Source organism: Crocodylus siamensis, chromosome 2 (genome assembly GCF_052110815.1).
Source record: "Crocodylus siamensis isolate JL-2025a chromosome 2, ASM5211081v1, whole genome shotgun sequence".
NCBI lineage: Eukaryota > Metazoa > Chordata > Crocodylia > Crocodylidae > Crocodylus > Crocodylus siamensis.
In genome coordinates this window covers 150,625,750-150,652,523 of record NC_143396.1, presented here as the reverse complement: position 1 = coordinate 150,652,523, position 26,774 = coordinate 150,625,750, and the positions used below count along the sequence as shown (strand labels likewise).

The 26,774-nt window shown below is 43.8% G+C and overlaps 1 protein-coding gene across 1 annotated transcript in view; it reads right to left on the bottom strand.

Moving 5' to 3' along the window:
* Positions 1 to 11,827: 11,827 nt before the first annotated feature.
* Positions 11,828 to 26,774, bottom strand: part of GRID2 (glutamate ionotropic receptor delta type subunit 2) — a 1,419,908-nt gene continuing 1,404,961 nt past the window's right edge. The window contains exon 16 of the mRNA XM_090037080.1: positions 11,828 to 12,459. Within this exon, the coding sequence (XP_089893206.1) occupies positions 12,361 to 12,459 (99 nt within the window). The 3' untranslated portion in view covers positions 11,828 to 12,360. The remainder of the gene's footprint in view (positions 12,460 to 26,774) is intronic.

Here is a 26,774-nt window from a genome sequence, read left to right as displayed (position 1 = left end):
TAAGTGATGAAGGACTCCTGGGGTTGGCTAACTCATTTTGTATTCAACACTGCCTAGCCCTTTTCTCTTCTCTTTCTCTCTCTCTTTGTATGTTCAAGCCTACTTGAGTTTCTTTTTTTCTTTTGTAGAACTTGGTTCTTTTGATGTGATTCAAGGCACGCCCTGTTGCAAAGAGAACTTCACAGGAATCGGAAACATAAGCACACCGGTCTGAAACATTACTGTACAATAGCAAGAATGTATCAAGCCTTGAAGATGAACCTTCTTTTTCCAGGAAAGTATCAAAGCTTTCAAAGGGGGAAAAAAAATAAAACAAAAAAATATTGAAACACATTTTGGGTGCATTCCTCATGCACTTTAATAGAATTTCCATTTACTTCTACAAGTCATTTGCCCAATTAAGTAGCAAGTTAGAAACATAGATCTGGAACAATATCAGTCTGTGTGCATAAAAACTAAGTTATTTAAAAATAGACGACTATAATTTGGATAAAGAAACTTGTCACATTTTCTAAAAGTATACAAAAGAACATGGATCTGAGATAAATTTGATGATAATTATTAGTGTAACCCCACCTTTGTAGTTTAATTGCACATTAAAAAATCAATATTTAAAATCAGCATGTCCCACACTGCTCTGTGGTATTGCCACAGATTAAAAACTTGTTTGACTTTTTTCCCCTCCCTAGAGGGAAGACAGACAATAAAGCAGCATCCCAGAGCCTTACACAAATCCCTAGATTATTTCCTTTATCTAACCATCAAGTTCTCAATATAGTTAAATATGGGACAGAATTTTCATAATAGACCAGCATGGGATTAGAAAAGGCAACTGTGACTTTGATCAGCATGGGATTTGCAAAGGCAACTTTGACATTGACTCTGCATGCGTGTGTGCGCCTAGCAGACATATACATATACAGAGCAAGGAGTTTCTGAAGTATCATACTATCCTTCTGAGTAGTGGCAAAAGTATTTTGTTTTGTTTTTAAAGCCACAAGTGATTCAGGTTTCCAATTCTCACTGAATTGCAACACTAACTCATATAGATATATTTGAAAAAATTTACAGTAATGTACATACATCCAGAGAATTCTAAATACAGATTTACCCTATACATTTCCATCAGCTGTTCATATACACAATTCCAAGGCTACAGTTTTATAGAGAAGCACAACTGCTTTGTATGTACTCTGTATGTAAGTGTAATTCTTAACTTCATCTACAGTATGAATAAAGATCAGTTAAAAACACATCATTTGTTCAGAATAATGTAAGATTAAAGTTTTCAAATTAATAGAGGTCACTGTAAATTTGGTTCATGTTCATGTTTGTGTGCACACACACGAAACATAACTGCTGAATCAAAATTTGTTCATTTATAACCCATTTTCCATTTTTAATTGTACCTAAATTAAGGCCAGATTTTTCAAACCGTTTCTCCCATATGTAGCATTTACTTATGCGAGTAGTCCCAGTAAAATCAGCATGACCCCAACAATGCAAAGCCATCTGCATGCGTGAGCCATTTGACCCAGATTTGCAGGTTGGGGGGCTGTAAGTGTATTTACTATTTGTTCACACTTATTGCCTGAAAACAGCTAAGAGAAGGCCCCTGCTCTTGGCCAGATCCCACAGTTTACTTTCTACTACACAGGTTGCTTACTTTAAAGATAAAGGAGGACTGCATATAAGTGAACATCCTTATTAATTCATTAGTACTTTGAGTGTGTATTAGGCTAGATTTAAAGATTTCCACAGCCTCCATTTTAAAACATTTTTCCTTCACAGAATTCAGTTAGAATTCAATTCTAATTCAGCACTTTACTCTCCCAGTCCTAGGAGTCTCCTGCAGATTGCCCAACATATACAGCCCTACTGAAGTTAGTGAGAGTTGGAGCACTTATCATCACCATGACTCACTCAGCATCTTGCAAGATCAGGCTTTCAGCAGTGATATTGAAATGGTTAAATTTAACACCATACCATGAGTACCACAGCAGTTGTATTGAGTTATCAAATGATGCTGCAGACCTTAAGTTGAAGAGATGGTACAGGACAGAATAGGGGACAAACCAAACAAAACAAAGAAACAGTTCTTCAAATGAAAGAAAGAAGGAAATTAAAATGTTTTATGGTTCTGAAACATTAATATACATGACTAGAATCAGAAGCAGAAATGAAAAAAGACACTGCTAAGGTTCACTGGGCACATCTACATGTGAAATTAATGCAAACGAAAAAACTCCTGCGCATATCATGCGGGACTTTATTGCTCCTGGGTGTCGTGTCTCCAAATGTGCCTGAGATGGCAGCATGTTGAACCAGGTCTCAATAACCCCAGCTGGCAGAGGGCCCAAGGGGTCAATCTGCTAGCCCAGGGCTGCTTCAACCTGGCTCAACATGCTGCGGAGGGGCTGGCTGGGGCACAAGGGTGCTCCAGTGCAGGGCTAGGTGGCAGGCAGCTCCGCACTAAAGCACCCTTGTGCCCCAGCCAGCCCTGTCAGTGTCTACATGTGCCTTGCTGTGCATTAAAAATGCTGCCATGGTATATAGTACTTAGATTTACAAGTACTAATCTGCAACAGAGTAAATTAGTTTCTTGCAGCCTAATAGGGCAGCATGTATAGATACTGAAACTTTCCTGTGGAGCTAATTAGACAGTTCCACAGTAAATGTCTTGTGCAGATGTGACCACTGAGATCTGGATTGTGACCTAAAGACTATTCAGGTAGTACTTCAGACCAAAGGCTCTGTCAACCTCAGGAAAAAGACTATTTGTGTGTGGAGGGGAACAGAGTGGGAAAATAGAGGGGAAAGGAAGCAAGGATGGGTATTCCAGAGAGGCCCAAATAAATTTGGACAAGATTTTAGGTTAGACTCTATACTGCTGGGGGGCATATCCAATCTCACCCCACAATTGGGCTCTTAGATGACAACTAATGGAGAACACAAGAATAGAAAGTAGGGTTAAATCTGGAGATTTTCCTTTGAGAAGGAGGGTTGCTTTGAGCCCTGGACTTGGACTCAAGAGATCTGTAGATCAGTTTATGGCCATGCAAAAGACTATTTTTCTTTTATGCTTCAGTTTCTCTTCTGGGAAAATGACAATAATAGTATTTCTCCCACTTTAGCTTTCTGTTTCTATTGTAAGCTTTTTTGGGCAGAGACTTTCTATTATGTGTGTGTGTTTTGTACCAAGAGGCCTCAGTCTAGTAGGTACGACTGTAATAAAATACTTTGTAAGCACTTCCTATTATATTTGTTTTGTCAAACATTTTAATGAAGAAAATTATAATGTGTTTTCAGTATGCTAGTAATAAATATATTTTAAGTAATTAAACTGCTACTTGTGATATGGTAGTCAATTTACAGTGTATACATAAATAAACAGATGTAGCTTTTGAGTGTATAAATAAAGGTTTATATACAAGTTTTAGAAAGGAGTTTTTCTTTCAACTATTCTGTTTTTAAATGTAATTTATTTTTTTCAAAACTATAATTTCTGCCATCCAGCCCATTGGAGTATAATGTAATTGGGTGCCATCAGCACTCCCCTGCCACTAATTTGCTACACATTGCATAGGTCTAAGTAGAAATGAAATATGGAAAATTTTCCTCATTCTTTTTATTCATGGGGAAAAATAATGATTTATCCAAACTAGAACTTTCCAGAAGTGTACTAATTTTAATGAAACTTTTGTTGGAAATGTTTTAGGTCCAGGATATAACTTACCATCTAACCTGGGGGTTTGGGCAGGGGGAGAAAGGGCAAGAATATGACCTTACATTGGTCCCTAGTTCGGAACAATCACCTGGGATACAGGAGATTTGGGTTCAAACCCTTGCTCAAATTCAAATGACACACTTAAATTTGAATCTCCCATATTCCTGGCAAGTGCCTGCATCACCAGGCTATTGGGTTTTCTTTCACAATCACCTTTTTGCTAACACAACATTTTGAAAATTCTCAGGTTCATTTGAGAGAAGAGGAACCATATCTACAGCCAAGCAGGAAGAAAACTAGGTGGTGTTTTCAAAGGAAAAAACGTTAATTGAGTAACTGCAACCTGCCCTAGGGACAAGTGGCCCAGTTCAGTCCACCGGCTAACAAAACCTGAACCTGACTCCTTGCCTAGATCACAACTTTGTTTGAAATTTGTTTTGCTTGCCCAAATATTAATTTTTCTCCAAGCAGGCATACTTTGTTCCCCCACCTCTTACTCACTGACAGACGGACCCCAGGCATTTTTCTATCTGGAAGAAAATTCTATTGCACCAGCACCCAGACAAGCTTCCAGGAACTCAGATTAGTTTACAGACAGGCAAATGATAGAGAAAGTCAATGACACGGCATCAATCCATCCTAGATTACCAACTGAACAATTCTTTGCTGAGGTGGCTTTGATTTTGACGTATCCCTCCCTCTGTTTTTCCAGAAGATTATTTTTAGAAATTATTGTTGGATGCTTGTTTCCTTTCTACTCTCTCCGTTTGCTTGCTGCCTTCATGAATAAAAAAAAAAAGAATCCCATTACTGGTTGCAGTGGGTTCTCAAAGTAGTATGTGGCCTTCAAATAAAAAAAGATAGAAGTGTTGTATGCAAAAGAGATTGCAATAGTCTTTCTTGTCCCACTGAAGAGTATCAAACCACATTTGAAAAGGATAGCTGCAATAAATAATTGTGGGCGGCTCCCCACATGCAAGGGCATAATGCTTGTGGAGCCACAAACCATTTTGTGGCACCACAAACCACAGGTGGGGAATGTGAAAATAAGCACTGTGCTGCATATTTGCAATGGGTGGCAAAATTTGTACTGGGAAATCCCAGTATCAAAAAAACCCAAAACCTCCAGGGAAAAAAACAGCACAAAGCATTAGTCAGTAGTGTGCACCAGAACAAACAGTGGGCTAGCCATCCAGAGCAACACTGCCTGTTGGCCAGGCTCTGTGCTACTGGATCCGTGCCCCTGTTGCACCAAGACACCAGGTAATCCTGATGGGGCCAGCACAGGTGCAGGTGCCAGCCTCCCCTACCCAGGACAATTTACTGCACACTGACACTCACATGCAGAGCGTGTGATGGGGCACAAAGCAGCTGCACAAATTCCATGTAGGGACCAGCCCTGTGAGTCACTACAATCACAAATACCATTTGAATTAGAATATTGGTGATTATGACCTAAATTCTATTTCTTGGTCCCTGCAGTGGCTTGTAGGAGCAAGGGGACTGGTGTAAATCCACCTGAAATGGATTTGTGAGAACCTGTCTGCCAGGAGATCTGTACTCTGCATGTGTCCTGGAGCTGTGGCCTCTGGGCACTCTGTTTACATGAGGAGGGAGGTAGGAAGGACCTGTACTGTATGCAGGGTTCAAATTATGGGGGAGCTCAGGGGAGGCGGGATAAGCTCTCCCATAAGAGACAAGAGCCCCCCTGTAAGATTTGAAAATCATAACCAGGGCGGGGGTGTCTGATTTTTTAGGGCATCATGATGGGTAGCCTGTTTTTTTTTGGTTTTTTTTTTGCAGACCCCCCCCGCCCCCCAAGAGTCGAAGTGAAATTCAAACCCTGACTATATTCCTGGAAAATAAACATGTTAAAACTCTGGTTTCAATGTAAGGGAATTCCTAGGGACCCATCCTGGGCTTCCACTAACCACATTTAAAGCACTCGGGGCAGGCGCAATAGTACATGGGGGCAACAGAAAGGACATTCTTTTAGAAGAGCCAATCTAGGGCTGATGTATGGGTGACACGAAGAAGCAACCTCAATCTCACATTTACATGTCATTCCCCTCTTCTTGAGAGTACTCCTCAAAGAGGTCTCCCTAAACTAGGAGCCTGCTTCCTGATACAAGAGGTACAGTTATTTTGAAAGGGCTTTACCCTGCTGGGGAAAAGGTAGGAGAAAAAGGGAATCCTGCCTTGTTCATGTGGAGGAGAAGCCGTCCCTTCCGCAAACATGGACCTTGTCTCCCAGGGCCGTGATGTAGATCCATGCAGTCCCCTTGCTGGGGATTGCCACATGTGCGTGAAGAGCAGTGCCCCAGCACGCCAGGGAGTGGGTTCGTTGCATAAGAAGCAGTGTCAAGCCCCTGCCCCGGGCAGCCTGATGCTGCCACCGGGCCGCTGTGCTCTCAGCGCTTCCCCCGCCCGCAGCCTGGGGCCCCGGGGAGCTTCCCCGAGGGCTTTGAAACGTGATCGGCCAATTAGCTGCATAACCCGGTCCCTCGTCGCTGCGCCGGGGCAGAGAGCAGCGGCTTGGCCGCCGCGGGAGCCGGCGCCCCGCTCCGCCTAGCTCCTCCAGGGCAGGCGCGGCGGGAACGACTCCAGGGCGGTTTTCCTCAGTGGGCGCGGGAGGGCAGGGCACTCGCGTTGAGGCGGGCAGAGGCCGGGGCGGTGAGCCCCGGGCCGGAGGGGAGCCGAGCTAGGCGCCGCCAGCCCCTCCGCTAGCGCTGCAGGGGAGCCCTCGTGTGTGTGCACGGGGGTGTCTGTGTGTGTACGGGTATGTGCGTGTGCGCACGTGTGTATGGGTCTGTGTGTATGCATGTGTACGCGCGCCTGTGGGACTTCAAGCCCCCCCCCACCAGACACACGCAGCGATTCAGCAGCCCGGCGCGGGTGCCATGTGCTGTGAGAGGGGCGAAGAGCGGGTCTGTGGCGCCTGGGGCCGGGTCTCCCCACGGCTGCCTTCCCTGCAGCCCCTCTGGTGGGTTTTGTGTCCCAGGGTTGTCCCTATGCAAACAACAGGTTGGATATTGTAGGTGTGGGTTATTAAAGTGTCCCCGGGACAATAGCAGTCTGTGTCCCATTCGCAACGCTCGGATGGCTCTTTGCAGAGCGCACACAAAATGTGACACGATGTTGGCTTCCAACATTATTCAGTCTGCATAGCAGCAAACCCAGGCCTGTCTCCCTGGAAATCCAGCCCTACCATCCCGAGCCCCGCGTGCTCGTGCGAGGCCGGGCCCGGGCACCCCGGCACACACCCGCCCGGCGGTGACCCTCGCCGGGGCTCGAAAGAAAGCGCTTCGAGGGGGCGTCTGCGCCGCCTTGTCCCCCACGGCTTCCCCCGGGCCGCCCCCACGAGCCCTTTTCTGGTTCTCTCCTCCTGCTGAAGGCGGCGGGGAGTCGGGCCCGGCAGAGCCCCGCGGCTGCCACTTGCAGCCGCCGCAGGGGGCTGCCCGAGCCCGCGAGACCCCCGCGCAGGGCAGCCGCATCCGTGCACAAAGGCTCGGGCGGGGTCGCGCGCGTGGGTGTCAGGGTTGTCCCTGCATAGACCCCATCCCTTGCTCCGAGGGGACAGCCGGGGCTCGCGCTCTCTTCCCAGGACACGAATGAATGGCCTCCCCTGAGGGAGCGCGGAGAGGAGTCCCCCAGCACAGCTGCACTGATCTGTCAGCCTGCGCTGTAATCGCCGCATCTTTCTACCCTGCCCGCTTGGAAGCAAATCTTCCGAGCCAGGGGAAGAGTTAAAGCCGGGACATGGTTTCCTGCCACGCTCCTGAGAGAAGCTGGTGCTTCTGCAGGGTTGTGTCACTCAAGCGGCGCCCCGGGAGCCCGCCCGCGCGCTCCGCCGAGGTGCCCGTGGACACAGGCGGGCTGCCCGCCTCAGTGATACCACAGCGCCACCAGCTGGGCCACGGGGGCTCAGGCACGAGCAGCGGCCGGGCATTGCACACAAGCCTGCCCTAGCTACCGAAGGGCAAACGACGTTTATTTTCTACCTTTGGGGACTTTTTACCATCTTTAACTTTCCCTGAGCCCGAGGAAAGGCATGTGTGTCCAAAAGCTTGCAGAAAAATATTTTCTACTTGGTCTAATAAAGGGTATAATCTCTGAACCAAGACTTCTAGAGTTTTGCATTTCTAGTTACCAAAGGGCACTTGAGCAAGACACCAAAGCCAAGGTGCTAGCGTAACAATGTCAGCCTTCCAGCTGGCTAATAAAGAAAGGAAAGAGAAACCTCGGTGCCATGCCATCTTAGCATCAGGCCTGCCGCCTTGGCACAGCCCACAACACGCGTCTATCTCCTGCATGGCAAGGGGTGGGCAAGAGGAAACAATAGGTAAAATGAAGCCACTCCGTGTGAAGCAGCCAGTCAGCTAGACAGATCCAAACAACCAAAACATGAGTCAAACAGTGATTCAAAAGGAAAAGCTGTCCCAAGAGAGGGGGTGGCGGTGGAAGAAATAATCCGAAAGTGAGATGAGGCAAAGGCAGTTTTAAAGCATTCCTTCGACAATTGAGGACTCGGAGAGGTTAAACACCATTCTGACACCCTGATTCAGCAGTCCATTCTCAGTTTAGCAACTGATCTAAATCCATGTTTAATTTCACCTATTTCACAAAATCAGACTGAGGCCCATAATATCCATAGGGAATCGAGTTAAGCACATATTCAAAGCAGCCATTGTCAGAACACAGTCACATTGCTCTTACTCATCCTAGCTTATCTGCGAAAACGATGTTATCAGCACATTTAAAAGAGAGAGAGAGCTCTCCAAGGAGAATAATTAAAACACTAAGAAGATTTTTTAAAAGAATAATAGGATGACAGGCTCCTACCGACCACCAGATATTACAGTTACCATGTAATGGAAAAGTTTAAAAAAATGTATTATTAGAAACATAAAATTTAATCTCATGTATTAATGGAGAAAACACTTGAAGCAGAATGAGCACATAATTAGTATTGTTTCAACTGTGTAAATTCCAGTATTTTGCTCAATATCTTAATTGTCTGATGTCAGGTTCTCAGTTTTGTTCCTAGGAAGTAATTAAAAGTAGTAATTCAATTAATTCAAGCCACTAACAAAAATAGACAGCTACAAGTCATACAATAAAGAAATTCCATTCTCATCATTAAAACCTGGTATTTTAAAGGTATTTAAGACACCTGTGCTTAGAGATAACCAAACATCATTTGAAAGTTTCTCTATTTTGTACTTCTAGTTGAAAGAATGACTATATAAAACAGTACCTTCTCAGGCAGTTCCAGGAGTATCTTCAGCCTTTGTGCTCCATTAGAAGTCAAATCAGTGTTTTGTTACTTTTTTCAGAAAAAGATCCCACACCATCCTTTTCGTGGATCACTGTTTCTTAGATTCCAATTAGACAGCTAATCTGTTTCACCTGTGTAAACCTACTGCAGGCACTCAAGGAGGCACAGAAGTGTCAGTAAAGACATGAGTTGTAAAATGATTATGCTCAACAGGTGACATATGTGAGAAGGAAAAAGCTCAGTTTCAGTTGCAGAGTCCAAGCTACAAATTGTAGGGATGGCAGCTAATACAAAACTTGTAAAATGTAGCTTATCAGTGATACCACTGGAACAGTGATGGAAGGTGGGGCAGGATAGCACCTACTTCATCAGATGCTATCAGATATAAGGTGTCAACTATGGAAGTTTATGCCTTTCTGTGCCACCCTGCCTAACCTACTTTTAGACTTCAGACTAACATGATTAACTACTTTTCTCAACCCAAGCATGTCACTTTTACATAGGTACTTCTTAGAACAGAACTCCACTTTGGAGAAGTTCTAGTTCTTATTGTCCTCCGTGGCTAAGGCAGGTTCTGGTACTAGTGTACTTCTGCTAAATGAGGAGAAGGTTCCGTCCAAAGGGAAATTATACAGAATGCACATATACCACACGGCTAAATACGCAGTCAAAAAGCCCAAGGCTGAATCGGTTCAGTCTTTGCAGGTTAGTCTAAACTAAAAAGATTAAATTGAGAAACAAATGGATATACCTTCACTTTTGATTCAGAAAATCCAGCTACGTGCCTGCAGTGGCCCAGGCCAGAAGCCAGGGGGTACTAGAGCTGTCTGGCATAGCTAGCATGGGCTCTGTGTTTGCTTCCTCTTTCTGCTGCCCCCAAGGTCTCTGGGATTTGCAGTCCAGAATCACAGAAGTAGAACTCTGCAGGGTTACTCATGACTACTTCTTCCTGCTTCCAGGTGCCTCTGGGATTTGTAGTCTGCATTAATAGCTAACAGTAACTTCTAGTAAGTTTAAAAGGGCAGGGCAGGGCAGCTCTGTACTCAGGGGAAGTGGGATTTAGCTAGGGGAAGTTGGTTTAACCCTCATCCCTAGCCCCAGACCTCAGCTGGGGTTTATTTGGGGACAGTCCCTGCCTCCCCCCCCCAACTCACCCCTTCTCTGCTGGAGCAGACAGCCCAGCCCAGGGCTAGAAAGCATGCTGGGGGACTCTGATGTAACTTGAATCAGGAAGCAGTCTGGGACAGAAGTTTTATAAACTGGTTTCACCCAAATCAGTTAAGTCTGATACTACATTCAACCTGGTTTATCTTAAACCAGTTTCAGCCATTTTGAAACTGGTTTATGTGCATTAAACTTCTGTTCTATTACAGGTTTAAAACAGTTTCTGATGACTTAAACCTATTTATGTATAACTTCTGTCCCTAACCTACATGGTGTGAAGCCCACTGTGTGGGACATGGACAAACTAAGGTCTTTCCCACTGTAGGCATCCTTTTTTGTTTAGCTTCAGGGAGTGTATGAAGGGCCTACACAGGCTACTTTGACCCCTTGGCTTTAGACACTTCCTCAATGGATATATGTGTGTGTGTATGTGTATGTGTGTGCATTTATATATTTACATATGCGTTTACTGCATGGATGTTCCCAGTCGTATAATTGGAGCTGGTCAAATAACCCAAGGGCCTGTCTGAACTCTGAATGGGATCTGGCTTGAGTTGGTTAGTATCATTCTTGCTTTCCTCAGGTTTTTCAGCAGGGACAAACTTTCAAAGAGTTGAGGTTTTTATTGATTAAGCAAGTGGGTTATGAACAAAAATATTGGTGCATAAGTAAGAATGCTCTCTGTATGATATTTTGGTATTTTTTAAAGTTTCAATTTTCTCAAAGGCACACCATAGCATAAAATAATGTATCTTACATAATCAATAACAAAGCTAATTATTTAGAGGCTGAAAAGTTTGGCATCTACTGACAAATACATTGGAAGGAATCAGGTTCATTTTCCAAATGACTCAGAAATATCACCGGCTTAATTTATCAGCTAGTTTACTCACACCATACCACATTTTACTTCATGTAAATACATATGTTTTTAATAAGCTTTCAGGTATAAGAATCTGTACTGGTATCTACTTCCTGTATTAACATTTGAAATAAAAGTCCCCTATCTCCCAAATCAGAAGTGACTATGTATAGTTAGTTGTCCTGTGGAGTCTTTCTCCCCCTCCCCGAGCCACCACTTTTGTTATTCCAACATGTAAAGCACCACTCTTTTATCACTGTGGCTCCCCACTGCTCTTTTTCAACAGGCTATGCCCTTTACTGGTGTGCAGACAGTAACATACAGGCCTTGTGAAAGGTAGTCATAGCAGCGCACAGAAGAACCAGTGTCACACTGTGTAGCTTACCTGCCCTGGAAAAGTCCTGCACATACAGATGACTTAAGATGATATATACTCTAGAGCAATGTGTGTTCCTTTGCAGGGATGAGGTAAATATATTCACTACCTGGGGCTCTGTTGTTCTTAAACACATCACAGTGCTTTGAGTGAGGTTTATTTTGCTTTGCTCACATTGCCTGTATGGAGGTATTCAAAGTTATACAAACTGCTTAGGAAATGCAGTGTGTTGTTTGATTCAAGAAACAAAGCGTTTCATCATTTGTAAAGCCACAATTTTGCAGAGAGATAAAAATTATCCAAGCAACAGCAGAAATTATTCCATAAGGCTTCTAAAAATACAATGGAGACACTTTTCTCTAAACACTGTTTTGTAAATCAACACACTTCACTTGACTATACAACATAAAATGCTTGTTTTACGTTGGCTGTCATCCAGTAATGGTCATTCCTTAAAGAATACATTGCACATTAGGAATATAATTTAGTTATTTGTTTTGTTCTTTGTTACATGTTTCTTTTATCTCATTTCCCCATGTGTAAGCAAAATAATTAGTAACAACAGAGGTCAAAAGTGATTATTCTTGCCATGGGCTATAGTGAATATCCATATAAACAAAACTGAACAAGACCTCCCCACTGTGTATGTTTGAAGAAGCATGTCCATGGACAGTGGGGGAGGAATACAATTTATTAGCAATGTTGGAGTGCTTTAAGGCTGGTACAGTGATTCTCAACCTCTTTTGCCAGTGTGACTCTTACTTGTCCATCCTCTTTGGATATACCATCCTTGTGAGTGAAATATAATGCAAACCAATTTAAGGATTTTTTGTTTTCAGATTGATGCGGTGCCTCTTCATCCTCAGCAAATCCGTACTGTTTACCAAAGTCATAATATGCTTCCATCCAAGTTGATTTCAGTTACTTCCCCTTTTCTTTTCTCCCAGGCTGCACTAGGTACCTGGCTGGAAAGGGAACCAGCTTGTGGAAGGTGCTCCCATGGGTTCAGGTATGGTCAGTGCATTGCCTGTCTTGTTCCCAATGCAAGCTCCCTACAGCCAGACAAGGAAACAGGCAACATAATAGTCAGAAATGTTCCTTCACCTTTTCCCCCCTTGTTTCACCTGGTCTTCTTTCTCATGAAGCAGCAAGTGGAAGGAGAGTCTTATGGTTAAAGTATAGGTATCAGATCCAAGAAACTTGGGTTCAATTCCTTTTTCTGTCTAAAGAAAAAAGGGAAAAACCCTAATCCCTATGGGTGCATCTGTCTACATGAGATGCTTTACTGTACAGCAGACTCATTTGCTGCACAGTAAAGCATCACTATCTACACATGTGTGACAATTAGGGTGCAGTAGACTAATTTATTGCACTGCTGGATAGTCCTGTCAGATATAAGTGGTATCTGGCAGCACAGTAAATTACTGTACTTAAGCACATGTATAGATGGTGGCATTGGGATTAATTTATTCTAATTCAAGTTGAGTTGGAGTATATTTAATTGCATGTGTAGATGCACCTTTTGTGTCTAAAGCAGGGCTGTCATCCGTATAGCCTGTGGGCTGGGTCTGGCAACTAGGCTATCAGTGAGCCAGGGAGTTTCAAGGTATGGCCAGTAGCGGGCTTGATCTGTCAAAATCCAGATTCCTGGGGCACTGGTGGATATAACCAGCAGAGGCAAGCAAGGGTTATGCCCATATTGCCATGCTTGCCCTACTAATTTTTCACCCACAGCCATGTGTGCTGGTTTTACTAGTGCAAATGGCCACCTGACCTGTAGTTGCTTCTCCTTACTTGCTGCTGAGGTGGCTGCTACCACTGCTGTTATTGCTGCATTGTGCTTTGAGCTGGATCTATTCCGAGATGAACCCAGTGGTCCAGTTGTGGCTCACAGTGATGGGGAGTTTGAAACCCCTGCCCTGGAGCACTGTATGTGTTGCCTCTGTGCCATATCCAGGAGCACTGCCAAGAAGCATACCTTGCTCATTTCCTTCCACCCATTGCATGCCAAGTCCTAGTATATCTGACTTTGAGGGCGCAGATAGAAATAACATTTGTTGTGTGATCGGCCCCCTGAAAGTTTTCTATAACTGTGCTGTGAAAAAAGTGTACAGGATCAGATGAATGGTACAAAGTGGAGTACCTTAGGGAACTACTGTCAATCCCTCATGGAACTGGAGTCCAGTCCCCACCCCCATCCCCATCCCCAGTGCTGCCTGCAGGAAGGGAGGGGAGGGAGCTTTGCTCAGTCTGATCTGGAGGAGGGGGGTATGTGGATTGGAGTCCCCCCGCCTTGTGCCTCCCCTTCCCCTGCCAGCTTAGGCTGGGCAACCCCCCAACCTGCAGCTTCCTCCCCTCCCTTCCTGCAGGACAGCACTAGGGCTGTGGGGGAGGTTAGAGTTGCTGCATGCAGGCAGCTTCTCTGCTGGATCAGTTCTAAAGTGGAGCTTGATTCCCCTACACCCCCTTGACTCAACAGCAAACATCTGTTGGGGGGAGCTCACTCTAACTCATGGTGCTTTTTGTGAAGCACCATGAGTTAGAGCAGGGACTTGCACATCTGCAGTGCCCTTAGTGGCCATGATGGTACTCCTCTCTGTTCTGGGCATGCTTCTTGTCATGTACTCAGAGCCATTCTAAGGTGGTGGCCCTACTTCATTTTGGGGATTTGTCATGTGTTGAGTGGGAGCAAATGGATGTGGTATGTTTCGTGGACATGGTCCTGAGCACAGCACAGAGGCTGTGTAGACATGCCTTTAAGTACCCAGCTGTAACTGAGGATAATTGCATTCTATTAATTATACCAATTCTTGTCAAAGTAAATTAGAATTTGTAAGAACCTTTGATTATATCAAAGGTGATGTGGCATAAACAACCAGTAAGTTAAAGGTCAGGTTGCTCAGCCAGGAGACGCTAATGAGTCTGTAATGATGAGTCCCAGTACCTACTCTGCTACCTGTTGCTGTTCCCATATGCAGTCTCTGGAAATCCCATCCAGCCTCAGAATGGGAAATTGTCTGGAATACTCATACAGTCGCACAATCATACAGAGGACAACAAATTTCCATGCTGTTTCAAACAAGTTACAAAAATATTGGGGGAGGGAAGAGTGGAGGGAGAGGTGTTATTTGCACCAATAAAACAAAACAAAATAAAACCAAACCTGACCACACTGTGCTGACTGGTCACAGAAACCAGCTTAAACCTCTAGCAGGGGTGTGACACTGTTAACTACTATAGATGCAGTGATTTACTTACACAGTTTATGGGGGAAAAAATAAAACCCACACTGGGTTCATCTACATGTGTGCTTAACTGTGCAGTAGACTAATTTGCTGTGATGTAAAGTTTCACAGTCTACATGTGCAATGCTATTAGACAGCAACAAATTAATGTTTACTGCCATAAGACAGTACTACCGTATTGCAACAAAAAACCCCTGCACCTAAACACACATATATATGCTGACCCAGTCATTAGGGCTGTGCAAAATTTTGACAGATGTTTTGTTTCAAAGGTGTTTTGATGCATTTCAAGCTCAAAACACCAAAACTGAAATGAAACACAAGGCTTCAAAACAGCTTGTAAATGAAACGAGGGCACTCAAAACATTTTGAAAATTTTGAAGAGTTTCGCATTTTAAAGCCGGGTTGCAGGGAAATACAAACTAAGGAGAGTGAGGGGGAAGAGTGAGGAAGGACTTCTCTGATATTGACATGTGTAGCTGGCCAGTGTAGCTGTAGCTGTGATCCTTCCCTGAGGTTCTTTCCAATCCCAGTGTTTGGGAGGAGGGACAGAGAAGGAGCATAAAAGCATTGTTTGAAATGAGCTTTGTCAGCTGTGCCTTTGTCAGAATATTGAGCTGTGTCCCCCAGCAGCATCAGGAAGGCTCTCACTTCTCACTTCCTGCTTGTTCCTAGCAAGTAGGATCCAATCCTTTCTGAAGTACCTTTTCCTAATTCATTCCTTTCAATTTATTCTTCCCCGCAAATTCTTTTTGTTGTTGTTGTTATTCTTTATAATTCTTTCTCTACATAAAAGAAATCTGTTTTGCCTGACGGTCTGTATTGACTGTGCAGGAAAGCGCAACATATATTACAGAACATATATTTATGTATTACATAAATACATGCATTACATTACAGAAATACACACAGATTTTCCAGCACATCAAACATGAAGCGTTCTGGAAAGGCAGGTGGTCACTCTTTTGGCTGGGGTGGAAGAGGGGAAAGAGGGAGAGCTCTAAGTTCCTCCCCCAGCACCAAAACTTAGTTGCTTCTGCTGCTAGTGGCACCAAGGAGATGGAAGCAGTGTCTGCACCCCTCCTATAACACCTGCCATAATAACAACAACTCCAAGCACAACCATGATAACAACAAGCAGCACCAGCATTATAGTCACCTCCACCCCACCTCAATTCCCAGCCTGAGCCTTCCAGGGCTAGATGAAGAGCTTAATTTGAATCTAAGTGCCATAGCACAGGAAATTCTGGGGAAGGAGGGGGACTCATCTGAGTTTGTGTTCCATACCCCTCAAGTTTCCCCTAGAGCCAGGTCACCTTCCCCAGAAGGCACTTTGGAGGAGGCTGAGGTAGAGGTTGTGGAGGCAAGTGGTTCAGCTGAGTCCACTCGTTATGTTGCTGTGCCTCTGCCTGTTGAGGAGGGGGAAAAGGCACAGAAGCTAGTGGGTAGTGTGGTGTGGGATCATTCTGAGCTGGCAGATGATCCCACATATGCTACTTGCCTGCATTGCCAAGCCAAAACCATCTAGGGAAAGGGAGTGAAATACATGACCACTACAGGGATGCTAATGAATCTCCGTAGTCACCACCCTCTTGCCATTGCTTCTCAGACTGGCACCAGTGGAGCAGGCCCAAAGGGAAGTCCCCATCTTGCTCGAAAGCTCCCGTCCCCTCAAGTAGAGGCAGGCCACCCTGCAACAGTGGGGGAAAGGCGGGCACACAGGGAGGCGTGTTCCTAAGGTAAGCAAGGTCACCCAGAGTATTGGGGAGATGCTTGTTGTGGATGGCCAGCCCTTCTCCTTTGTTGAGTGGCCAGGGTTTAGTGGCTCATGGTGCTCATGGCCCCATCATACAAAGTGCCCCACATGCACCACTTTCAGCAAGACAGTGGTGCCCTCCTTCTATGAGGCATGCAGGGAGTACTTAAGGGAGGAGCTGAACAAGGCAGGTCTGCAGGTGGCCTTACACTTCACCTTGGACATCTGGAGCAGCTGGGGTGGAGATCATAGCATGCTCACAGGGCACTGGTATGACCAGTCAGGCTGTCAGTGGGCTGTCCTTCAAGCTGAAGTGATGGATGAGCCCCACCTGCAACACAGATCATGGGGGACATGAACTGTGTGGTGCAGGGATGGCTTGTCTGGCAGGGTGAGCTGACCCATGGGTTCATAGTCACCCACAATGGGGCCAATATGGCCAAGGCCGTCCATGATGCCAGTGCATCTGCTGTGTGGCATATAAGCTGCAGCTCATAGTGAGGGACATCTTGGAGGGGGACAGGGCTGCTGGTGAGGGTGCTGTCACAACCAGTCAGCTTATTTCAAAATGCAGAAAGGTGGCAGGCTACTTCTACTGGAGCATCAAGTGGGGCAAGATGCTGCGGGACAAACAAGCAAAGCTGAACGTCCCACAGCACAAAATCATGGAGGATGTGGAGACTTGGTGGAATTCCACATACCTGATGCTCAAAAGGTTGGTTGAGCAACAGAAGGCCATTCATGAGATGGCCTTGTGTGGGGAGATTGGGATCAGTGGTCTGCTTAACAAAGCTGAGTGAGATACCATCTCCCAGATCTTGGTGGTCCTCAAGCCCTTCCTCGAGGCAACTGAGAGCCTCAGCAGTGGTGATGCCCTCCTTAGCCAGGTGATCCCTGAAGTAGGGAACTTGAAAATGAAATGCACAAATTCCAGGCGATCAGTGTTCCTGGCTGGGGCAAGCTGCTGTCACCAGAGGTGCAGTCACTGGTAAAGTGGCTGAAGGAGGCATCAAGAAACAGCTAGATCCATTGTAGTCCAGTACGGTCCATGTGCTGGCAGCTATGTGTAACCCAAGGGTGAAGGGGAGTGTATGCAGCAGCAAAACCCTGGATCACTGGATGGAGGTCCTGGTGAACAGAGTCCAGGAGGCGGAAGGGCACAGGCGGGGGAACATGGAAGAGGGGGCTCCTCTGTCCCATGTCAGCACACCAGCCACCAGCCAGTCTCCTCCTCCACCACAAGTGCTGCTAATGTGGGCCAAGGACACAGCTTCCATGGTGGGGTCCAGAGGCATCAGACCCCACCATCAGGCAGGTAGCACTCAGGCCTTGGTGGCTGCCTATCTCGCTGAGGATGTGGAGTCACCGCTGTGTGACCCCTTGACCTACTGGGCAACCTGCAGCCAGATGTGGCAGGATATGGCCATGGTTGCCCAGGAACACCTGTCTTGTCCACCAACCAGTGTTCTGAGTGAGCAGGTGTTCAGCATTGCTGTGGATGTAGTGACCCCACTGCACCTCTTTGGATCCTGGTTTGATGAAGCAGCCAGTGTTCTTCAATGTGAACCTCCTGCTGCTGGGGTTCCCTAGCTCCAGGTGCAGACAGAGTGAGTGCCACCCTCCTCACTCTGTCCACACCTATTTCCTTTTGGTTTCTGGTTTCTGAACCATGTAATGCCCCACTCTCAGAGCTGCAGCTGGCACTCACTGCATCACCAGCCAGAGGGGGAAGAACATGTCCCTGCTGAGGTTCCGTTCCGAGATGAACTTGGAGGTATGGAGTGGGACTGTGGGGAAGGAGGAGGCCCCAGGTCCTGGGCATGACCTAAAACTGCATCCTGCCAGGGTTGGGAGGCCTGGTGAATGCCAGGACCAAGGACCTCTCTGGCAGACAAGGTTCTTCGGGTCAATCTGATATTTTTTAGTAGACCAACTGAATAGTTGGAGAAATATATCTTAGCAAGCTTTGAAAAACCCTTTGTCAGGCTGGGGAAGAATCTGCAGTTGGGGTGTGTGTGTGCTCTTCCTGGATGGAAGGAATAGTAAAGAAGCCAGAGGCTGGGATACAGTGCTGGCAAGAAAGCTAGTCAGTGAAAATGGCAATGGAAGTGTCAGGAGGTGAGGGGGGAGGGGGATATAGCAGGTAAAAGTGGGGAGGTACTTGGGGAGTCAGATGTCAGGCAGGTTGTAGTGTGTCATAATTCCAATATCTATATTGAGACCATGAATTTCTGTATCCAGGAGGTTGATGAAGTGAAGTTCATAGGCTCATCTGTGAAACACTTACTTGGTGGGCAGAGGGTGGTGAGGGGCATGCGTGTGCATGCACGCTTGTATGCATGTGCATTCAGCCCCACCCAAATCATATTTTCTTCCTCCACCATGATTAAGGCACCATGATAAACTCCACAGTTTATCACATTGCCTTAATAGTACATGTAGATGCACCCACTGAGATCCAACCATACATCCAAATTGCCTAAGTGTTCCATAGAAGTCAGTCAAAATGCCCATAATTCACAATGAAAAGTGAAAACAGAATTGCAGCTGAGCTACCAGTTCCCTTGCTGTCACTCCCTAAGTACAGTATCTTCAAAAGTAAATGGTGCCATATTCTTGCTTATAAACCCCAAATTGCCAAATCTGGTGAGATTCAGGATATTTAGTATTTTATAAAACCCCCAGATCCTGCAGTGATGTGATTATTTCAGACTTGTAGGTGTCATTAAAAAAAACAAAAACTTGAGTTTCTAGCCTCTCATGGCAATAGGGAAAATGTTTAGATTTCAATCCTAAATGCTCAGAAAATGCTAACTTTTATAATTATTTTTCTAAGTTCTCTGTTTTTTTAAAAGTTGGGAGTTGACAACTTTACATTGAAATGCATTGTGGTGTTGACAGTAGAGTACAGCCTATAACTCCATTTTGTTGGGGTTGGTATTATGTTGGTGCAGTATCATGAAATTTAGCTAGGATATATGTTTTTGGGAGTAAGCTGTGCACTTTACAAAAGTCTAGGACTTGCCTACTAGACAAAACATTCCCAATTATTTAACACTAGCATTAGGCTTACATATAATCCCAATATTTGAAGAGGAAAGATCTGTGAATATTTAGACAGTGTTTTACATTTGGTGATTGTCAGAGCAATTACTAACCCAGATCCTGAAGGGGCTAGTAAGATTCTATGAATGTGCAGAGGTTTTATATATTTTTAGATTTGAGATGATTGCACAGAAAAAGTAAATTATACTTTAATGTGTATACAGTACCTTCCAGCTTAAAACATATATCTATTATTTATGTACAATTTTTATTTGTAAATTTTAAGGTATAAAGCATATTTCAAATATGAAATGCCTTTTTCCTGTTTTATAAGTAGCTTGGCTGTGCTTCTCTAATTTAATTATATATTCTAGCAAGTAACTGTTTGAATTGTTTCATTAGTTTGACCTGTCTTCTAAAATTAAATAGCTTAAAAAATTTAAATATGTTAAAACTCAAAGTAGGATGAAGTTTCCTGGGCTGTTGCCAGGTGATCAGGTAGAAGATTCTGTCTTGGATTTTAAATCTAGGCTTTTTTCAAAGTAAAAAAGACTCAGCCCACTTCTGGTGTAATTTATTGTAGTGACAATGACTAAGTTGGCTTTTTCTTTTTTTTAAAAAAAAAGCTTTATTAATGATTTTAACTTATCAAATAACACATTTAAGAATTAGATGCATCCAATCCCCATATATAAGACAGATATTTATCTGCCATCAGCTGTACTCCCTTACTCTAAGTCCACATCCACAGCAGTTTTGTGTTCTTTTCTTCCTTCAGTCTCTAACAATTCCTTTATGCTTACATCAATGTTAAGCTTTTCTGTTTTTTTAAATCTTTGCATAATAACACACCACTCTTTTCCTTTGCACTCTGCATAATACCAGTCTCACTATCCTGTTCTCATTGCTGCTTTTAAAGCTTAAATTTATTCCAAATTTGTTCTTAAGTGTTAGATCATAGAACTTGCACTTCTCTTCAATATTCAAAAACATTTCTTACGTTTTCTGGTTTGAAGGTAGTAGAAGATTCTTTTTAAGCAAATTCCAAAAATTTCCACCACAGTTCCAGGTAAACTACATTTTTCCTTCTCCTCTGTAGAACACTGTCTTGATCAGACAACTTTTTCATTACTAACATTTTTCAAACTTTTAAAAATCAGTCAATAATTGTTAGGGGTGCCACTTTCTTCCAGGCTTTTGCAATTGTAATTCTTGCAGCCTGTATAATTCTTGCAGCCTGTGTAATTCTTGCAAGGTGCATGATCAATTCCTTATGACTCTCATGTGTCGCAGAGTTCTCAGGAAGGTTCGATAGGAACACTAAGGGACAATAGGAACACTAATATCAACTCAAGAGGAAGTTGATAATCAACTTCCTCTTATTTCCCTCAGTATGGGTGTGTCTACATGTGCCATTAACTGGTAATAAACTGGGGCTGCTCTGACTGGGCTCAGTACACTCTGGAGGGACTGGCTGGGGCACGAGGGTGCTTCAGTACAGGGCTAACGGGCAGGCATGTGTGTTTCTGCACATAAAAAAACTCTGCGGCTGGGTAGGACTTGTATTTTTTGTTTTTTTCTTCTACACGACATGACTATTTAAAATTGCTCTATGTAACAGACAATAGGTCTATGAGTTTCATACATGTGACCAATATTGTCTCAAATTCTGTCAAATTTCTTCTGAGGTTTATCTTTGCTTGGGAATATGTTGAAAAATATTTCAGTTACAGGTATGAGAAAAATGGTATTTTAATGTCGCCTGCAGTTCATTGTATTTCTTCAAAAGGTCTAACTGTATTTCAAAATATCTTAAAATATCTTTTTGAATAGTTATCTACAATGTATGATACCAATATTTCCCCAGATAAGTTTTCTAGTACATTATTAGGATTAAATTCAATATTTTTATGAATAGATGCTAAAGATGATGGATATAAGGCTAATTTCTTCTATGTGTATCCCAAAGTTTCCCTGTTCTCATAAGGAGGTGATTATATATTGAATTTGGAATGGAAGATTTTTGTTGGACAGTATGTTTGCTTTATCTTTCCACAGTATTTACTGTGAATTGGTGGTATCCAATTCTCCACATTTCTAAGAGTACTATTTCATGTCTGGAAGCAAGTCTATATATATTATGTAGTTACCCATTTATATTTATAATCATAAGTGTATTAACACATGGGCCAATGGGGCCAGGGCCCATGGGCCTCTGCCAATCAGGGGCTCCTGGATGGCAGGGTTCTCCCCCTCCCCCAATGCCTGGGTTTCCATAAAAAGGTGGGTTTTCCCTTGCAGGTGGTCAGCAATCTAGCTTGCAAGAGGGCATGGCTTAGAACACAGTTGGGCAGTGCCTCTGCAGGTAAGTCTAATGGTGTTGCATTGGTGTGTGGTCAGCAGATCGAGGCTCACATGGTGAGGGAGGGAGTGGGGCAGGGACTGGGCTGTGGCATTGTGAGGTGTGGGGTGCGGGGTTGTGTGAGCATGGCTGTGGCTTGGTGCCACGGTGAGCACTGGGCTGGCAGCCATTGCTGTGTGACAATGGTGCCAGGCTGCGGGCATGCTTGGCCATGCTGGAGAAGGAGATGAAGAAGGTGGCGCTGCAGTGCTGCCCCTTTACCCCACTGCTGTGCCCCCGTGCCCTGGACTCTGCTTCCCGCTGCCCCTATGTGCTACCTCCCAGGGAAGCCTCAGGGCTGGGGCCATGGCGCAGCAGGGAAGAGAAGTGTCTTCAGAGGGATCAGCTGGGGGGCAGGGAGGGGGCACAGGAGCAAAGGGAGAGGGCAAGTCCTGTGGGGGGAAAGTCTGTGTCTGTGTTTGTGTTGTGTTGTGTGTTTATGGCAAGGCAGGCAGAGTGAGTTTGTGTCTGTGTCCATGTGCACAGAGAGAGTAGAGAGTATGTGTGTAGGTGTGTGTTTATGGCAGGGCGAGAAAGAGAGATAGAGAGAGAGAGTGTGTGTGTGTGTTCATGGTAGGAAGAGAGTGTTTGTGTCCATGTGCAGAGAGTGAGTGAGAGTGGAGTAAGTATGTGTGTGTGCACGTGCGCATGTGCATCTGTCTCTGCCTGTGTGTGCATCTATGTGTGTCTGTGTGTTCATGGCAGCGAGACTGTGTTTGTGTTTTTGACTGTGTGTGTATGTTCCAGCCCTGGTTGGGGAGAGAAGGCAGGGAGCAGGGGAAGGAGCCTCCCCTGCCAGCACCAGGAGGAGAAGGAGCCCTCTCCTGCTGCAACCTAGTTTCCAGTTTTGTGTTTGCCTAAGGCCCCAATAAATTTTATTTCACCTTAAAATTATAGCTATCTTGAATCTTTTCTTTTTTTTTTTTTTGGACTATCTGGTCCTACATTAAAGCCTAGGATTTCTGGCAAGTCATAGTTAATTTTAAATCCTGGCACTATGCCATATTTTATTATTTCCTCTTGTAGTTCAGACAGTATATTAAGTTTTTTTAATGAATAACATAACATTGTCTGCATATAATGCTAATTTATGTTCCTCTTGTCCTATATTTATTCTCTTTATATTTGGATTATTTCAGACAGATTGGACAAATGGCTCCATTACCACAGCAAAAAGGAGGGACAATAATGGACATTCTTCATGTGTACCTTTTAAAAGGGTAATTTTTCTGATAAGTGTCCATTTACTCTTACAACTGCATATGGAATAATGTATAGTGCTCATATCCAGCTTTGAAATTTTGTTCCTAGTTCAAAAGCATCGAAAGTTTCTGTTTTTAAATTGCCAATTGATGCAATCAAATGCTTTTTAGACATCTAATGATAGAAATAGGTAGAAATAGGTTGGGGTTTATTAATTGATCTAATTAGACCTAATACTCTGTGAACATTATCAGTCAAGTGCCTATTCATTATGAACCCTGTTTGGTCTCTATTAATATATTTAGGATTCATTCTTTAAATCTATTCACTAAAACTGATGAAAACATTTTTGTGTTATGGGTCAATAAAATATAGATCAATATGAGGATAGTAAATAGATCATAATTTGGTTTTTGGCATTACTACAATATGTGTTTCTCTCCAGGTATTAGGAATCATTTTCTCCCTCAGTGGGTACATCTACATATACAATTAATAAGAAGCAATAAACTCTGGAGTTTATTGTTCCGGCTTTTATTGCTTCTCGGGTGCCGTGTTTACATGAGTGCCTGGGAACACAGCACATTGAGCTAGGTCAGAGCAAACCCGGCCAGAGGGGGGCCTCAGGGGTCAGGCTGCCAGCCCAGGGATGACCCCCCTGGTTCAATGTGTTGCAGAGGGGCTGGCTGGAGCACAAGGGTGCTTCAGTGTGGGGCTAGCTGACAGGCACTGAAGCACCCTTGAGCCCCAGCTAGCCTCTCCAGCATCTACATGTATGTTGCTGAGGAGTAAAAACTCTGCAGCAGGATAGTACTTGTATTTACAAATACTGTCCTGCTGCACAATTAGTTAGTTTACTCCAGCCTAATTGCCCAGCACATGTATATGTTGACATGTTTACTATGGAGCTAATGAGTCTACTGCAGTAAACATCTTGTGTAGATATGCTCAGTATTCCATTAAATAATGGGCACGCTAATTCTGCTCTAAAACTTTGTAAAACTCTTGAGGGAACCCATCTGGACCTGGAGATTTACGTTTTTTTGAGAGACTTAATTACCTCAATATCTCTTCAGGTTTAATGTCCTCTTCTAAAACCTCCTGGTGCTCATGTTCTCATCTAGGTGTTATAATCTCCTCCCAACATAACATGTCCCTTAAAATTTTGTTAAAGTTTGAGATAGCTTTTTAAAGAAAGACATCCTCTCCTGATTAGGTACATAGATATGCTCTAAAAAGATGGTATTTTCAACAGTAATCGTCTTACTAGAAGTGCTCTTCTTTTAATAGTATAATTGCTTTTGTAGGACATTGTATTTTTAAACAAAAGAACAAAAAACCCCATCAGTTTTGTAATATTTAAAAAATTAAACTAAAGAGAAAGTGTTGCCATTGACTAAGGCAATCTCATTAAGAGTAGTAGGCTGATATTAATATGCTGGAGGTGGGGGAATTTTCATAGGGCACATCTACTTGTGCTATTAGCATACAGCAATAAACTCCAGTGCATATCATGTTGGAGATTATTGCTCTCCAGTGCTATGTTTACATGTGTGTCTGAGACTGCAGCCCATTGAGCCAGGTTGGAACAGCCCCGGCTGGCAGAGGACCCAGGGGCTAGCCTGCCACCCTGGGGCTGCCCCAACCTGGCTCAACGTGCTGCACAGGGGCTGACTGGGGCATGAGGGTGCTCCAGTGTAGTGCTAGCCGGTAGGCAACTCCTGCACTGAAGTACTCTCTTACTGTAACCAGCCATATCAGCATCTACATATCACAGGATAGTACTTGTAAATTCAAGTACTCACAAGTATTTACAAGTACTACCCTGCTGCAGAATTAATTTATTTCCAGTGGCCTAGATGAAAGAAGTTTACTATGGAGCTAATTAGTCTACTCTGCAATAAATGTCTCATGTAGACGTGTCCACTAACGATTAGCATTGGCTTAACTCCTATAGAAATTAATAGGAGTTTTACCTTTGACTGAAGTAGGAGAAAAGTTGGGCCAGTGATGATTACTTTTTAAAGTTCTTCCCGTATTTTTATAACTCCTCTATCTGAAAGCTTTCCCCACCATTTTGCAAACTAAGTACACCTGCCTGCATGTATCAGGTGTCAAGATAGAAATTGTGCTGAATGACTAAACCATATACTAAGATGCCTCTGCAGAATACACTGGAATGCAATCTCTTTACTACACCATTCCCACCCAGACTAATATTTCAAATGCATGGAACAGTGAAATGGCTGCCATTAAAAAAAAAGCTACACACTGCAAACATCAGAAACTTTTCCAACCTTTCATGGGTATGTGACTAGTTTAAGGTCCAATATCTCATGGCTGTACTGAACAGGCAGTAGCTAACACCGGTTACTCACCCTCTCTCTAAAGTACTTTAATGTCTAAAGGTGAAAAAGATAAACAACTGGGCAGATTGATTGGCCATAATCTGACCATGCAGCAGATTTAGAACCCATATGATCCCTCTTCCCACCCCAATTTCCCCCATTCTTCCGTGTGGATGTGCTAAGATTATTTGCTATGCGTCCAATGCTCCTTTCCACAAAGAGTTTATAGCATGAGGTGGGCCTTTCCAGTTAGCTGAGAGTAATTCAGCAGAGAGATTTCATTAAATTGGCAGAATGGTACAGTGCCTCAATTTAGTGTAAAATTATTAAATTCAAGGGAGTTGCACAACATAAAATTGATGTCACTCAATGGTGAATCAGGTCCTGTCCACTTATATCTACATGTAAGACAGAGAACATTATACTACAAAAACCACAGACTGTTTGTTTGAAAAGCATTTAAAATTACTAAGTGACTATAGTGTAGTTACTTGTCACATAAGGTGCTTATACACGTGCTTGGTGGTGGAGGTTGGGGTGAGGGGCATCTAATTAAAATGCTACAGTGCTGCAGCACTGCAGTGTATTAAGCCCCTGAACATTTAAAAATGGCCATGGGGGCTTAAATACGTTGCTGTGGTGATGCTAGAGCATTCTAAGAAGAAGATGGAGCAGACATTTAATTAATTGAGTCTGCTTGGACTTGATTCGAATGCATCACAGCACATATATAGGCACCTCTAATTTACAAAATAACCCACTCAAAGGAAGCCAAGGGCAGCAAGAATCCTATAGCACATAAACAAGTATGTTTTCTCCACTTGTAGAGAAATGCATATTTAATCACATTCACATCCTAACTCTGGCCCAGCATGGATGTTATTCATTTAATCAGCCACCTCAAAATACGAAGCTGACAACATTAAAGACAACAAACTTCTGGAAAAAGAAACATATAAGCACACATTAATAGCACATAATGAGCAGCTGTAAATATAAGCCCATAGGCAGTCAAAACTTCCGTAAATGAATAAACCTATACACCTTTCCATTATGTAAAATTTCAGGCTCAAGAAATAACAATTTTAAGCATTTATACAACAACAAAGAGTTCAGTTGATGATAAATACTTTATGTGACACACTCCACTTAATGGTATCACTTAAAAGCTATAGGGTGCTTAGAGATGTTGTCAGGGATGGGGGAGAGAGGAGGGGCATTTTAATTAGCATGGTTCCTTGAGAGCTGCTCTAATTAAAACACGTCACTGTCATGTGTAGTAAGTGTCCCACATTTCAAAATGGCCATGGGGGTACTTTAACTAAAGCTTGTTGAATGAGCTTTAATTAAAGCACCCCTGCTGCCATTT